Genomic DNA, 17,656 nt, shown 5'->3' on the forward strand with positions numbered 1-17,656 from the left:
TGTACAGCACCTGGCACAAGACTGACCCAGCCCCCCCAGCACCTTTCAAGCATATATGCTAAACCTGACCTCTCCTGCCCTTATCATTCATTTTCTTCACTCACTGTCTCCTCCTGGGAGACAACATTCTAAATAGGAAAACAGAAATCAGCTTTGATTTTTATTGGCAATAATTCAGGACTTCAAGACGTTGAATAATTCTGAACAGCTCAACTGGCAGAGTTAGCAATCCTCTGTGGAACTGCAACAGAGAAGGTGAAATTCACACAAAGGACACGTAAAATGCACTGTGGTATGATTTGTGATGTTAGGTGCTTAAAGACAGTGATGGTAGAGGGAGAATTTTCAATGGAAAGGAGGAGACTGGGATCAAAGCCATAAGGTGGGACAGTTCAGGCTGCTGAGTTTCAGCTTGGTGTGCTTGTACTGCAAATGCTTCCTGAAGATGCTCAAGGTAAAAACTGCCTCAATAAATCATTGGTTAACCCCCCCATTCAGAAATGGACACTTGGTGAAGCAAGTTTCAGTCAAGTTCTTCACCCCTTCCAAAGGACTGTTAGTGCTACAGTTCCAAGGGGCTGACACTGTGCTCCTTGTCCTTTGCAGACAGGTAGAACAGTGTAAGGAGGGGCATGTTATATCTGAGTTCATTATTTTAAAAAGCAGAAGAGGAAGGGAGAAATGCCTATACCTCCACATCTCCTTGCTATTTTATTAATGTTTTTCAGCTGTTTTAAATTAAGATAAATGTCTGAAATACAATGGCATTATGTTTGAACTCCATTTGGTTCAATATAAGTAGATTTTAAACAGGAAACTGATGGTCCTTTTGAATGTGAAACTCTGTATTAGAACCAAATGTAGCTCTTTAATCTCATTTGGTACATATACTAAAGTCATTATTACTTTATGAAACCTTTTTAAAGATTTATATATTCCATTGACTTGGACTTATATGGCAACAGCTTTTTCTTTTAGGTTTAAAATTAAAACAGGAAAAAAATCTTCAACATTCTCAGAACTGTTTTATTTCTTTCTTGGCACAGAAAGCTGTTAAATGAAATCATTTTCTCCATTGTGCAGCGAAGCTACAGCTACTTGTATGTCAGTCAAATATACTTTACCCAGAAAGCTCATAGCTGCTTTGTTACTGTAAAACTGAGGTTAGTCTCATTGTTCCAGTCACACAGTCACCAGATATAACCTCTGAAAGGGAAAAATAAAGTGCATACTATTGCTGTTAACCAGGTTCTCTTATTCGTGCTGGAACTCTGGCAGTCACAGTGGCATTGAGTGTGGAGTAATGTGGCTGTCACAGCCCAAGCAGAGGGTCCAAATCCAGCCAGCCAGGGGCAGGTATTTCATCATGTCTGAGAGAGGAAAAACTATGCAAGAATTTTAATACATTCAGTGCCTGAAGTAGGTATTTGTAAAGGCTATGATTATTACATGAGAAGCAACAAGAATAAAGGAATTATCCTTCTGACCACTCAGAACCTTGTGCTGATTTTCTAAGAATACCATAATGTCATAAATAAACTAAATAAATATTCCTAGAGGTATGAAGTAAATCAAACAAGAACACATCATAATAAAATCCAATGAAGAGAGAAAGCTCACAGGCATATTGTTTGAATACTTGTTTCTGAGTCAGTTAACTGATTGTCTGTGTTACTATTACTGGAGATTGCACAGACCTCAAGCAAGATCAGCTCACCGTCATGCTGGGTAACCCCTAAACAAAGAGAAGCCCTGCCTCAAAGGATGGGTGACAGAAAGCACAGCCATCAGACCGAGAAGGAGCACTGCTCCCTCCATTTGACCAAACCAGAAAGGCAGACACGGAGGCTTTAACGGACCTGCCTAAAATTACAGATGATGGTTGTAGCAGATCTGGGACCAGAAAACAGCTCTGCCACAGCCCAGTTAATGCCTGGCCCAGAAACCACACTTTTACTGGCTTTTCACTTTTATTTTTCTCATGTGACTACGTACAGCTTAAATTGTTCCACGGCCAAGTGGACTCCCGGGTCAGTCAGCTTATCTGGGAAGAACAGGAAAAGTGGCAAAAGCTGAACCATCTGGAGAGTTCCTCTGCCAGCAACCAGGTTTGGCACAGAAAAAGTATAATGGGGTCAGGCTCTTTCCTGGCACCATTCACAGTTAATTGAGGGATTTTGAAGGAAAGGTGGTTTCTAGAGAGCCAGTGTGGGCAGCAAGGGTGGAAAACTCCCAGTAGGGAAACCCGAGCAAGAAGGTTTGCACAGATGCCAGTGCTGATCCACTCCAGTGGGAGGAGGGGCATGCATTCTCCAGAGAGGGAAAGGGAAAGTTACATTTATCACAAAGAAAATGAAAACACAACTGAATCAATTCCAATCTCTTACTTGGGTGACTTCCTTCCATTTCAAAGAGGGCAGAAAATGAGGTTTAAACATCAGTTCAAAAGCTCATCTCTAGATTAATAGGCAAGCCTAATAAGCTCTGACAGAATTATTTTCATCCAGTATGGCTGAAAACTTCACTGATGTCATGTAGACTCCCAGGACAGTCAGAACAGCTCCTCTGGAGCAAGATACTCCTCAGCAGACAGGTGGAAGGAGCTGGCTTCTATATACAGCTCAGTTATTGTCACCAATGGTTACTGCATTGTTCTGGGCGAAAAAGACAACTTGGAAGTCAACACCACCCTGTACTGAGAAAACACATGGCTGAGATGTCCTCTACCAATGCCTTGCCCAGCAGTTGTTTCTTGTGACATGAAGAAGATGAAAGAGAAGGCAGTCACCAAGAGTCCTCTCCAGCCCTCAGCTAACCAAGAGAAAAGACTGATACCTCCAAGCAGGAGCCTCCTTGGCTGCAATTTCCCCTTTTCTTTATAGATTTGAACAAGAGCAGACATGTGACATTTCTCCTTGGAGAAACTGTTAAGGAGAAATTTCTCTTGCAGCCACTGCTTTTTTTTTTTTTGGGGGGGGGAAGCCCCAAACCTCATGTTAAATAACTTTTAACACAGTCACATACGGAACCATTTGACCGAAGCTGCAGCAACAGAAGATTGTGAAGCCTCTTCACTTACTCCCATCAGTAATAAGCATAAACAACATGAAAAGTACCTCGGGTGCAATTCCAGAGCAGCCCCTTTCCCCCTGGCTCCACCAGCCTGCTGTGCAGCAGTGGGTGATCACAGATCCTGACTGACCGAGCACTGAGGGGAGAAACCACACAGAAATGTGGCATCAAGGCCACACTCAAGGGGGCTACAAAACTGCACCAGTATCTCTAACTTCTCTATTTGTTCCAGATTGTCTTTCATGTAGAAAGGAGACCTACCCCTCCTTACACAAATATTAAAATTGGGGAAGACCACTGGAAATCAATGCTCTGCTTCTTTAGCAGTGATGTTTCCTTATTCCACAACACATGGATTACCCTTTTCTGATGACCAAATTTAAGCGGACCCATTTATTATAAGGAAATTAGCCTCTCTAACCCTTTGCTACTTCACAATTGAACCCACTTAAAGACAGTTCTTGATTAAACACCACTTATCCATCATCTTTACTTTTAATGACTTTTCATTTTTGAGAGAATGAACAGTAACGTGCTGGGCTCAGTGATCACACATGGGATATCCATTCCCTCAGCTCTGGGCTTCTTTTGGAGCCAGAGGATGCAGGGAGGAGGCACAGAGGTGAGACAGAGCTGGGTGGAGAAAGCCTTTAATGCCCATTTGGAAATCAGCAGAGATTTTAACAGCTGGCTCCAGGGAATGCAACTATCTTTAACAAAAATCCTGCCATTTCAGGGGAGCTCATTCTTCTCTAGCTTGTACTGGAAACAGGTATCTTTTCAGAATTATAACTTGCATACACTTACCTAGAAAAAACATCAACCCCAAACCAACTGCTTCTCCACAATTCATGTACAAGTGCAATTTGGGGCTCTCCACACATAGCCACAACCAGTCCTCATCCCACACTGCACCTGCCAGGCTGCCCCTCGACATGCTGAGCTCAGACTGGGGTTGCCCAAGCCCCTGATTAGGTCCAGGAAAACTGAACCTCAGGGAGCTCTGCTGGTGACCTAAAGAGAAGCTAAATCTGCTTTTATGGTATTACACAATGTTGTAACCACTGGATGGAAAGCACTGGGTCAACCAAATTCACTTTGCATACTTCTTTTAACATTTTTAATGGGGTGACTCTGCACTGAAGACTTTACACCAGATCAGCTGCTAACCTTGCCTGGCTCACTGTCAGCTGTCCTCCCACAGCAGGCATAAAGCTAATCTGAAAACAAAGCTGCATCAACTTTGCATCATTCATCCTGGCTAATTTGACAGAAGTGTGATTGCGCCGTGCGTCTTGATTCAAATCATATTTATATCACCAGGTGATAACCTGCATCATGAGCAGCCCCTCATTAATGATCACAACACCTGTGAAAACATACCATGTCCCAGTGCTGTCTTGCATATGTTCTCTTCAAATTCTAAGGAATTGCCTGGAGTTTAATCAAATTTTATGCTAAAAAAAAAAAAGGCAAATTAAATTTACAACATGGAAAGTGCCATCTAAAGCACCAATTGATCTGACAGGGAATTTCCCCTTCGTTTCCAATAACCAAGTAGCTTTTAGAGAGCAGTGCTAGTGGTCCTCAGTGCAGCCATAACACTGCAAATTCTCCAAAAAAGGCTCTTTACTTGACACTTGGCTCTTCCCTCTGTGTTGCTTTTCCAATATATCTTCACTTTCCCCCATTTTGATCTGTCTGTTACATTTGTGCTTCTAAATAAGGCCCTCCCCTTTCCCATTTGCATGCAGAAAGGTGTCTTCAGACTGGTTTGTACCAGTAGGTTTTCCTTCAAAATTAAACTATTTGAATTTAGGAGGTTTAGCAGCACCTGTCTAGATAGGTACCAGCAGATTATCTCAGTGATTGCAAATGCTCATTTCTCAGAAACAAAACACATCTCCCTGTGTGACTGGAACATCTGGATTCAAAAGTTTTATTCCACCCAGTTCTCTTCCCCAACCTCCGCTTCTCACTTTGTGCCTGCAAGTGTTCCACACAGTCAGGTAGCTGCTTGTCAGGTCTGCAAATGGAAAAGTTCTGCTATATTTTTGTGAGTCAGTAAGGAAAAAAAGAAGGGCATGGAGTCTTCAATCTTAGCCTGTTTTAACCAGAAAATCAGAAAAGATAATCCAGAAAGATAATTTGTACAGATAAATGGGTCAAAAACACTGTTTTCCAGGGGTACCTACACCATGGTTTCCCATCCTGTATAGGAGAACAAAAAGAGCGAGGCAAGATGAAAAAAACATGACTGATCATTCCTAAGTCCAGGCATATACCTAAAGATAGTGAAGAGGAAATGAATAAATAACTAAGCTTTTAATCAGTGCATCAGTGCAGGAGAGACCTGGCAGGGTCTAATGCAAAAAGGAGCTGCTGCGAGACAGGCTGATTTCTGCTCCAGAACCAAAAAATCCAGTAACATGTTGAAATGAAAATCTGCATCCCCCAGCAAGCCTAAAGCCAGACTCTTAACTGCCTGAAAGATTGGAGCAAGAGCTGGGGAAAAGAGATAATAAAGAATGTAAATAGTAGTGTATCACACTGAAGAGAGACAGAAGAGAATCTGGAGGAGTTTCTTCAAAGGGCGCAAATTCCCTTTCTCTTCCAGCTCATGGTATTATACACAGATAACCTGAACAGCCCTCACAGCAGGAAAAGCGTGTTTCTGATGGAGACAACACATATTCCCAAATTATCAGCCCCACAGAGCAAACACACCTGCTCCGTGAAGCCTCACGTGTGTGAGCGCACAGGCAACCAAACATTTCCTTGCTGTCAGTCAGCAAATGTACATGGCAGAAAAAGTCTAGATCCACTGAGGTCAGAAAGAAGGCACAGGCTGGCTCAGACAGCTTGGCATGACTTCTCATACTCTGAGTGTTTCAATGCATCGGGGCAAATCCTCACCATCTCTCTGCACAATTCATCTGCTGCAGCTTGTCTGTACATGATTGTGACCGCTGAGGCAAAAGGTAGGAGAGAGGCTGGATAAAACACCATGCAGGACTTTTCTGCATGCCTCTCTGCTAAACAAGTGTTACCTGCGAAAACACACAAAAACAAATTTAAAAATTGCAATTATTATCTGACAGTAATCCAACATGACAGTAGGTCTAAAAGTCAATATATGGAATCCACTGGTAAATATTATTGAAAATTACACCAGACAAGTTACACAACTTTTCAATTAGCCAGCATGCAAGACATGCTTATCTTGCACAAACTATAGTGCAGTTTCCCAGACACAGAAGAGCATCCCTGATACAGAGTGGCTGTTGGCATGCACCACGTGTTGTTGACACCAGGAAAGCAATCCTGGAGTGATGGGTACGTCTCCTAATACAATGCCGTGTAGCTATTCAGCTCCTGGAATTCAGTTTTATGTGATTCAATCAGCCCTAATACAAAGAAGTAGAAACACATTAAGCAAAGTTCTGAGAGCCTAACAAATCAAAATGCTGTTTCACTGCAGGCTCTGTCAGCCCAACTGTGGTATGTTTCTTACTGAATCTGTTTCTCTGCCCCGGTACAGAGAAATTATTGATAAATGCTAGGGATAAACCACAGTGCAAATTTCACAGCATCTAACATAACGAGATGCTTCACATTTCTATTGTGCTCTCCAATCCAGAATTTTAAGCATGTTTTAGTGGCAGTCAGCTTATCTTCACAGCACCCTAATACAGCAAGCCAAGACTAATTCCCTATTTAATAGCTAAATCAAGCTCCCCAAGGATTATTTTTAGTCTCAGTTACCCCATCAGTTCATTAAAATGGTTTGAGCTGCTCCAGGAATGGCTGACCCATCCATCAGAAGTGGACATCAGAGTGTCCTTCACCACACTGAAGGAACACCATATATTTCAGTGTTTCTGACTGCTTTGCACTATTAAAATAAAAGATATTTTTGTTGCAAGAGCTGTTGCATGCTCCATCAAAAATCCTATTCCAGCCATGGCACTAAACTAGTCAGATTCTGCTTTCATTTACAGCAGTGTTGGGATAGGGATAGTTTCTATCACTCATGTGAATTTGCTCTGCTTTCAGAGACTCCCCCTCTGAGGAATCTGACCAAACAGGTCTGATTTTCTCTCAAATACACTGATTCCAGATACTTTGCAATTATAGTGATGTCACCAGTGTTAACTGTGATTTACACTTGCCTAATGTAATCAAAATTAGATGCAGTCCACTTATAAGGAGAGAAGAAAAATTTAACACTAAAATACAAGGAGCCAACTCTGCTCTTGCAAATCACTGGTCTCACAAAGCTCCATTTCCCACTGAAAACATAATTACTGTGCATTTGCAGGTGTTAACTAGAAGATTCACTCATTTTTGTGATTTGCCATTATTTTACTGCCACTACATCCATTATTACCTTAGCCTCAGATGTCAAGTCTTTCTGAACCTACTGGCTAGTTTTCTGCGAGAGATAATGAATTCTTATTTATTGTTTATGCAATTTTAGCAACTACACTACTATTCCAATCCCCAATGGAACTACCTTCCAAAACCAACACAGGGCTCTCATGATTATTGGGCTTTGATGTTTACAGAAAATTAGAGCAGAATTTACAGAATTACAAAATAATTACAGAATTATACAGAAAATAGTAAACCAATATCAGCTACATATTCCTGCACGGCAATACAGCAATCACCTCTCAAATAATTTCCTCCATTTCTGGAGTGCTCAAGACTCTGAATCATGCAAAAACATCCAGTTCAGCAAGAGGAGAGGTGATGGGGGGGCAGAGGAGATCACAGAGGGTATCTTTTCTCTGGGTTAATCCTATAGCTGCAGGAATCCCAGCAAGTGTAGGGAAAGAACAGTTTGTGATCAGCAAGACACAGGCTTCCTGCAAACACACCGTGACATGAACCAAACCCTCTGATCAGAGCAGAGGGTGGGTTTCACTGCTTCACAGGGCTGGGAGATGCCCCTAAGGGATTTTACCATGGATGAGACAGGCACAGCAGTACCACAGCCATGCCTACAGGGTGCCGGGGGGACTGAACCGGGCTGTGGGGAGCTGCTCTGCAGTGAGCACTCAGCTCCTTCCTCCACAGGCACAGTGCAGCTGCTCTGGTGGCAGTGAAGTGGAGTGGGGACAGCTGTGTCCCCTTGGAGCAGAGACAGTGAGCAACAGAGCTGGAACTTGCCAGGCCAAGGACTGAGCTCACCGGTGTGGCTCTGACCCTAATGCTGACACAGAGCTCATCCCAGTGCTGGGAGACAGCAGGAACTGGTGGTTCCCATGGAAGAGTTTCCAAGTTTCTACAGGCTGAGCAAAGTCTTTTTCCTTCACCCCTGCTTCTGGGTGATCCAGGCTGGAAATTAAAAACCAAGAACACTAAGAAGCCACAATGACACCTGAAGCTTTATGGGCTCACACAAATTCCGGGAAAATCAGCAGAACCAAGCCCAAGTATGGATATGTTTTTTCATATGAAAAGCAGTTAGATTCACTGATGCTGTTGTTAATTTAGTGGGGGAAGGACTAAATTAGTGTGGCTCACTCAGTCTGAAGAGATAGTTGTGCTGTTACTGTAATTAGCAGCTGCCTTGAAGAAGAATTGATAACGGCCAGCCAACATAAACCACCGGCAGATGAGAACTGGCCTTGGCAGTTTGGTCTGGAACTGGAACCTTTTACTTCTGGGAGAAAAAGAGAACAAAGGACATTTTGGTGGTGTCATATTTTTTTCCTCTCTACATAGAAAAGTCATACCCAGCATCTTAAAACCAAATTTTACCATCTTAGTCTTTAATATATGCTAGCTTTTGTTGATACTTTAAAAGAGGAAAAACTTTTTAAAGGGCAATAATGCATGAAGGGAGATGCGTGCAAAGAAAGATGATCTTAAACAATACTAAAAATAAATGTAGCTTAAAAAGATCCCTTAAAAACAGCTGTTGACGTTAGAGATTCAATTAAAATGTAATTAGTTATACATCCTCCTTTGAAATGAACAAGCATATTACAGCCTTCATCTACAATGAATTGCCTTTTACATTCATACCTCTTTTTTGCCTGTAAAAAAGGCAGATTTTTACAGGAAGCACTGTAAAGATAGGGTAGTTCTACCAAAAATTTTTGCAGTCAAAGACAACATAAAAAGATTTTTTTAACCTACCAATACAAAGCCACATTCATTATGCTTGCAGTGTTCATAAGATACCTCACAAGTGTTCTTAAATGCACAAAACAGAAGAAAAGAGAGAGATAAATTGATAAGGGATGGTTCTTGCCATAAATTAGGATTCTGAAACAAGTCAATAAAGGCTAAATCAATCTGACTCATTAATTGTCATTTACCTGAAAGAGAAATGCACCATAAACTGCTCACCCTGCATGGATTTGTACAGGCAACAGGCAACCAACAGCTTTCCCTGGGGCCAGTGGTTTATGGAAGCACCATTGACCTGGTTTTCTATGGAAACTACACGGATGTTTTCAATTCCAGTGTGGAACTGCAGCCTCAGTCATAGCCATCAAACTCCACATTAGACATTCATGCAGCATCAGGCGTCCTGTAGCTGCCAAGGGCCACACAATGAGACATTGTCTGACCCAAAAGTCATGTAATTAGGCTGATGGGAACAACACCAGCGGATGGTACATTGAGCATATCCTAATTTTGGATAGGCCATTCTTTGGCTGCCTGACTACCAGTTAGCTGGGGAAGAAGTAAAGTCTGCTATTATCAACAGGCAACTTTGCTGCTAAGCCAGAGCGATGATGAAAGGCATGTTTGGCTTGAAAATCGCCATTGGGGAAAGGAAGGACAGCCATAGAGCAGAGATGTTCCCGGAGACAAATAGGAGACCCCACTTTTAAATACTTTTTATTTTTGCAGAGTGGGTGACCCTACCTTCTAGAAGCCACCTCTGCAGCTAAAGCTACAGCATGTTGCTGCACTGGTTTGGTGAAAGCCCAGCACTCATTATAACATCTAATACCAAGTTCTTCAGAGGCAGCAGCTGGCAGGATGAACACAGAGCTTGTGTCGGGGGGAGAAGTGTGAAATTCCTCTCATTAGCAGCACTGCACGTTGGTGCACAGACTCTCTCCTTAAAAGAGTGACCTCCTGCACAGCCAAGAAAGAGCTTTCCAAGAACCATGTGACTCCAAAGATTGAGGACATGTTCTGCCGGAGTGGGTTTTTAATTTAAATTACTCATAGAAAGTTACATTTTTGTGGCCTGAAAACATCTTCATCTGTGTCAGACGCAAAGCAGTTTCATAATTGCACGTGATTGACTTTTTTTTTAAAGAAATGACATAAGGAGAAAGAAATATGAATGCTTGTGAAACTTTAAACCTCCCTGTCTGCATTTGTGCAACAGTTGCAAATAATTCCAGAAAATATCTTATGACTTCTATTTCAAACTAAAGGTGGATCAAGTCATTTAGTAATGTGACTGGTCTCTGGAAAGCAGTACAGACAGCAACTACATTCACCTTTTTTGTCAACTGTGTACTCAAAACTACAAAAAGTTAGGTACAGACAAATTCCACTGTTTCCAGCTATTCTTGCCATTTTTAAACACGTGGTCTAAGATTTGCACAGTTGTAGGCATATCATTGTGCAAACAGCATCCCAGCCACGAGGAGTAAGAATGGATCTTATTATCCGTATAAATTATGAACAATTTCACAACATCAATTCCCTCCCGATGCCTCATGACGTAAGACATTGCTCCTCCCCTCCTTCTCCATGTTCAGGAACATCCAGCCAATGCTCAGGGATTACTAGATCCGTGCTGTTCGCTCCTTCATAACACTAACATTTTAATCTCCATTTAAAAAGGGCATCACATTTAAAGTGTTAGTAATGTTACACCAGAGGAGGTAAGAAAATTGCAACCTGAAGTTGCCTTTCTGTATCTGCAACAAAGCCTGCAAGGACAACACGTGTAACACTAGGATCACATATTTCTTCTAAGTCAAGCCCACATGCCCTGTAAGAGGAAGGGAGGAAGGGAGATTCTTACACTTGCTGAAAAAGATGATTTAAATAACATGTAAAAACAGAAATCTGAAAAAAAAACCCAGAGATTTCAAATATAATCCAGTGTTTGTTTGCTCTAAACCAATATGATTCCACATGGTGGCTACTGTGAACTGATTAATTAGAAAGTATCAGTAATCATATTTTGTACTTACATTAGGACTTCCACCTCAGGATACTTCAATAATGTCAATTAATTAATCTTCACAGTACTGGCTGTAAGTAGGTGTCATTAGTTCATTCACAGATGGAAATCCTGAAGCATATAAAAGGTGAAATTAATTAGCCGAGATGATACAATGACTCAGTAACAGAACTAAAGATCCTGAAAAACACTCCTTTTTCTAACTCTTAAAAAGGGGGTGATTTACTTGCCCTTTGCAGTTAAGTCGTGGAAATAATTTCCAAATGTGTAACAGAAACTTTTGTGACTCTTACAAAGCCACTATTTATAGGTCATGCTCTCATTGAAATTTTCTTTTGATTAAAATAGCTTCTACTGTTTAGTACACCCATCAAAATATAAAGAACATCAAAATGAAATAAAACTGCCACTAGATCTATAATGAACTGGAGCATCGCCACTGTTGTCTCAGATCTAAATTAAAGCTCTTTTGTAGAGGGTAAAAGTGAATAAAACATAAAGACAAAGGACAAAATAGGAGACTACAGACTATTCACCCATTCATGGCCATCACATTTACAAGGCAACTGCCATTCATACTAATACAAAGTGGGCCACACAACTCTACCAGGTATGAAAGGCAGAAGAGCCCTTGTACGTAAGAGGAAAAAACACTTTACTGTATTTTATCTCCATCACAAGTGGAAAACCAGTAACGAGGAACATCAAAAATCTCTTTTTGTTCTCCATTTAAAACTAACAAAGCAGTTCCCTTGGTGCAATCTTATCAAAGGCTATAAATTTCTCAAGACAGCTAATCAATCACATTTGTTGTGGCAAAGGCACAAGATGCATTTAGTATGAAAGTATTTAACTGACTGGTTTTCTTACTCAATGATCGTCTTGCCAGTGGAGATCTATAAGTTGTTACAAAAGATATGGCGAAAAAATTCCCTGCCAAAAAGAGCCAGCAAACCCACATTAGGGAGAAATGCTATCTGTGTGCCTTGGATAAGTTTCTATATGCAAACAAACCTTATTTGACAGAGTTTAATTTATGGGGAGAACTAAATCCTGATCAAGGGGGGCTTCTGCTATTGGTTTCATGGAGCACCAAACTCAGAAAAATGCAGCCCAGGGCAGATACTGGTGGTTTCTGTAGCCACAGACCCAGCTGATATTCTTTAAGGCAAAAAATTCAACATCACATGATAGATGCTATTTACAAAGACTGCACAAATCTTAAAAGATCAGGGCTACGTGGTGCTCACAATATTGTCCATTTATGCATGTATATACCTGGGGCACAGTCAGAGTTTCACATGCTACATATGTATAGATAACATTAAAGAATAATCCAGATACCAAATGCTTAAATATTTTTGGTACTGCTTCATCACTATATAAGCACATCGTGATACCACCTAATTCACTAAAATTAAAACTGAATAAGCTTTTTACTTTTTAATCAAGGTTAGAAATTAGATGAGATGTAATTATTTTACATATCCAACTGTGAAAGCTTCATTAAAATCCTTAATATTAAATAATACAATAAAAGTTTTTGTAGTATTACAGCAAGTTGTTGTTAACATTAATGCACTGAAAAGAAAAAGACTTTCTAATTTTTTATTTTTCTGGAGGACTTTGTGCAGTTAATTGCATACAAAAGTACATACTGAATATATGGTCACACCTATGTATATATCTATATATTTTTCTGAGTACAAAGCAAGAGAACAGAGTAGTTATGAGTGTCTTTCCACATCACTCACCGTTGGATAGAGTGTGTATTCACCTGCAAACTTGGGCCCTTTGGCATCTGCCAGGTAGACTATCATAAACAGGTAAACTAGAAATGCAAATGATTATACAGATTGAAGCATCTCTTAACTACTTTAAACTTAAAACAGTCTTTGTTCTCTAATTAAATCATCTCTACTTGGGAGACAACTCGAGTTACAGGAAACACAAATAAGCAGTCAGGGTAAATAATTCCTTTTTACTATTTCTAGATCAATTAAATGCAATACTCACCAGCGTGCTCTTTCAGCAGCAGAATCCACATTCACTTCAATGACAGCAAAGCATCATTTCAACTTCCAAAATGGCAAGACAAGGAGAATGGAGAAAAAAAGATGGGTGAGGGGGTTGGCAGAATGGAGCGAAAAATATCAAACAAAAAGCAATTTAATTTAAATACCTTATTGTACTAGATTCTTGCTACTAAATTTAAAGTTTGCTTTTAACTCTCATTTCAATGGATTTGCAGGAAAAAAAAAATCTAAAGAGTAAATTTAGATTAAATTGATCATTATAATTTATTTTATTAAAATAATATAGCTGAAAGACCTTTCTTCCAGTAAAGGGTTCTGGCTTTGATGTCTGATTGTTATGCAAATTCTGTGGAGTACAAGATACGGACAGAGGAATAATTAAGCTCAGGACTTTGTATATAATAATTCTTACAAATGTAAATGTACACTGGTTTGAGATAATGATGTGTACACGCACTGGGAGCCATACAAGTACCTTACCAAAGACAGGAAACCCCACAAATACTCACCAATGCCTCCAAGTAGGCGTCTGGGACAGCAGGGCCAGGCTGCTGACACGCGCCGGGGGCACCCACACCCCCAGCAGCCCCAGAGGAGCCTCTCGTGCTGGAGACCCCCAGGAACAGTTCTCAGCACCAACACACAAACATTTGAAAAACAAAGTGAGCTTTGTTCTGGAAGATAAACATTGACCATATACATCTATATATTTCAAAGCACTCAATTAGAAACTGAACTTTGCCCCTTTCTCAGGCTTTGAAATATTCCGGCCCCAAACACAGGCCTTTATTCTCCTTTGGCGTGGGCATCACTCTCCCTCTCCTGCTCCCACACACCATATGGCCCCCGACCCTGGGACAAATTCTGCACTGATTTATGGCCTCTGCGGTCCAAGAGACTGACCTGTGGCATAAATCTGGGGCGCAGCGCACTTGGGCAGCCTGCAGGTTCTTCCCCATGCTGTCCCTGCTCCCATGTGCTCGTTTCTGCCAGCCAAGAATGAGGGATTTACACCCTACCACTGGGAGCAGATCTGGGTTCAGGCCACATCACTACAACTCAGCAAGCAATAAGACCAAATGCAATGGACACCACGAGTGCCAGTACAACCTGAAATGTCCTCCAACAGAGAAGGGGGAATGCACTTGCCCTGTCGGCAGCTGGAGGCTCTGGGCAGTTGAGGTGCCTCAGGTGGGTGAGTGGTGCTGAGCCCACCGGCTCTGCCACCACCACAGGGCATGCAAGCTTGGAAAGCAGGGCAAAAGGCACTCACTGCATCACTGGATGCCAAAGCAAGAGTAATCCAGATTGGTCCCTCTGTAGACAAAATAATTCACAAAGAGGAACGCACACAATCAGTTTTTAAGGCAGTACAGCCCATCTTCCCATCTCGAGACGACACACACATAGAGCATGCAAAGGGAGCGAAGCAGCGTAGAGAGGCTGAAAAGGCACTCAGAGCCATGGACCAGGAGGGGAATGCCTTTGTTTCAGCCACAGTTTGGTAAAGAAAACAACTCCTGCAAGCAACTGTGGATGAGGAGGCCAGTTGCTTTCACTGACAGACTCAGTGGGCCAGGCTGGGGCATTCACTGAGCTGCTGCACAGGGGTTGGTCTCCAGAGGCACATTGGCTGCTCACAGTCATCCATAACACTGCTGCAAACACCATGGAGACATACAGGATTGTACGTTATGGGGGGGGGGAAAGGAGGAGAATTTAGTTTTCACTTTTTGTTCATCTTATTTACCTTTCAATTTCACTAAGCTTGAAAATCAAGCCAAGTGATGATCAAATTCACCTTTTTATTGATAGCCGTTTTCACAACTTTTCCCAGAAAACAGCACAGGATGTTTACAATGAAATGAGAAATTGATTGATGCATCTTAAGTGCATTTCCTAAACACTCATCATTAAAAAAATATACACATGGACTTAAACGTCCTGATCCCTTTAAAGTGACCAATTTTGCCAAGGGGTTTTTTCAGTGTCTGTACCACATATGTATTTAAGCACACCTCTGCCACTCTCTGGAAGCTTTTCCACAGCACTGGGGTGGGGGGTTTTTTCCCCCCATCCAAAATGACAAGATTCCTGAGCCAAGTGCAACACTCAGTGAGGGATTTTAACTCTGTAAATCAGATGATACCACAATCACAGTTCAATGAAAGGAGTAAAAATCAAATCAAATCAAACAAAGAGATCCCATCATCCCCTGCCGCATCCTCCCTCCTCCCCCTTCCCACCCAACCAGCAGCTCTGTAGTCCATAAAGGAGATCCGAGGAGAGCAGCTCTGCCATACACTGCTAAGCACAAAGTAAAACATATGAAATACGCTACACACTTTGTGCTTGCTTTGTTGTTTTCACTCACCCAATGAAAAGGGCAAAGAGAAACATTTTAAAGGGATGTGCAGCACCTTCTGCAATTTGCTCTAACACACTTCAGCCAAAGAGCCAGTTCATTCAAACACACTGACTACACTCAGCAGCACAAGTCCTGCGGGGTTTGCCTGGTGGGTCCTTGGGCTCATCAGGCAGAGAGCGGCTGCACTTCCTTCACCCCAACACCACTGTGGGCACCATCAAAAGCAAACCAACTTCACATGGCAATAAATTTTTTATTCAAATAAGCTTGTCAACACCAATTACCACAACCACAACTGCCAAATACCAAGAAGCACTGCGAGGAACTCGGGGAGGCTGCTGCAGCCCTTGTTCCACTCTACAAACACCAAGTTTGGGATGAGGTCCTGAGGCCTCCAGGCATGGCGGAGCCAGGACCCGCAGGATGTAGCCCTGCACCAGCACATGGCAGCAAAGGAGCCTCCCCCACTCTCTGCTTCCAGCTCTCAAAGCTAAGCCAGCTGTCAGCTCTGTTTCTTACAAATGCTTTATCTGCTAAAAGTAACAATTCACACGAACCCAAGGATTTTTCACGACTAAAAATTGTGAATAAATAGTATTTTTCGATGTGGAAAACTCCAGCAATATGCCACATATTAAAAAAAAAATAAATAATTTTTTTTCCTTAAAAACATGTTATAAGGTATGATTGCTGGCAGGATTATTCTGGAAGCCAGCACAATCTGAAGAGTTCCAGCAACATTAGCATGACACAGTTTAAGCTCCCAGTGTTTTCCTGGTACAAGCAGGAAACAAAAATTCCAGAAGAAACTCTCAGTACATGAAATCAAATCGCCACACAAAGTACCTTTTTTTCTGTAATATTTTATTTTATTTATATAGAAATACTTAAAAAAACATGAAGTAGCACCATTACTTAAGTTTTACTTTTATTATGTAGAACTTTAAATGTCAGAAAAATAAAACTCTTGATACAATTTCAAATCTTGTCTCAGCAAATATAATATTAGTATTTGACCATGAGGTTAAAGGCCCTTTATCATAAAATAAAATATACTTTGTTTTTAAACTTTGCTCAGTAAAGTACATTTAAGCTCAAGTAACGTCACCTACATATACATAAACAAGTGGTAAACAAATGTATTAAAATAGAAATACTAAAACTATAGTGGTGCAACAGAATTTTTGTAATTTCCACTGAATTCTATTTATACAAATGTTAGAAAGCTTCAACAGTTCCTTTTGACATATGTTTATACATTTCCATTTTTGTAATAATATAGAATAAAATATGCTTTATATCACTGAATAGAAAATATGCTGGGTGAAGCAGATTTAAAAGATTTTTTTTCTGAACCTATAAAATCTCCATCCCAACAGAATACTGTTCAAAGCATTACACATTTTATGGTTTGTAATTCCGTTCACAATTGTGTGATATTAAAATAATACAGTGTTCTTTGCCATAAGGCCATACTAAAATAAAAAAGATTTAACCCAGCTACAAAAAGTTCACTGAACTTAAATTAAAATACTTGTAAACATCTTTGCAATATGAAATATAATTTTTCAAGTCAAAAAAGAATAAAATACTTCAATCTGTATTAATGCAATTTATCTTTAAAACCTTTAAACGTTTTTAATATATATAAGAGATATGTTACAGTTTTGTTGGTTTTTTTTTCTTTTTTCTTTTTTAAAGTCTGATAAAGCTGCAGTATCATGGTTTTTCACAGGAACTTCTTGCCCTTTCAAGAACATTCAGAAAAGTATCCACCCATAGATTTAATTATTTTGTAATAAGCATCCTAGAACTACCAGCACGTTTTACTAACAGTCCACACACCATTGTCATCATCATAAGCATCTTCTACTTTCAATTTTTTTTTCTGGTTTTTGTTTTGTTTGTTTATAAAAAAAGGGGGGAGTTTTGGAAGCTTCGTATTAAAGTACAGTGTAAAAACTAGCCTAGCACTAGAATGGAGTCGCCCGTTATTATTTATAGCAT

General features: G+C 40.7%; 1 protein-coding gene across 1 annotated transcript in view; it reads right to left on the reverse strand.

Annotated features, from left to right (window-relative positions):
• Window positions 1-5,925: 5,925 nt before the first annotated feature.
• The window catches only part of MEX3B (mex-3 RNA binding family member B), a 14,395-nt gene continuing 2,664 nt past the window's right edge, over window positions 5,926-17,656 (reverse strand). The window contains exon 3 of the mRNA XM_018069488.2: window positions 5,926-6,122. Coding sequence (XP_017924977.2) covers window positions 5,926-6,122 — 197 coding nt within the window. The remainder of the gene's footprint in view (window positions 6,123-17,656) is intronic.

The sequence above is a fragment of the Manacus vitellinus genome, unplaced genomic scaffold (assembly GCF_001715985.3).
Source record: "Manacus vitellinus isolate BGI_N305 unplaced genomic scaffold, ASM171598v3 scaffold_16_pilon, whole genome shotgun sequence".
Lineage (NCBI taxonomy): Eukaryota > Metazoa > Chordata > Aves > Passeriformes > Pipridae > Manacus > Manacus vitellinus.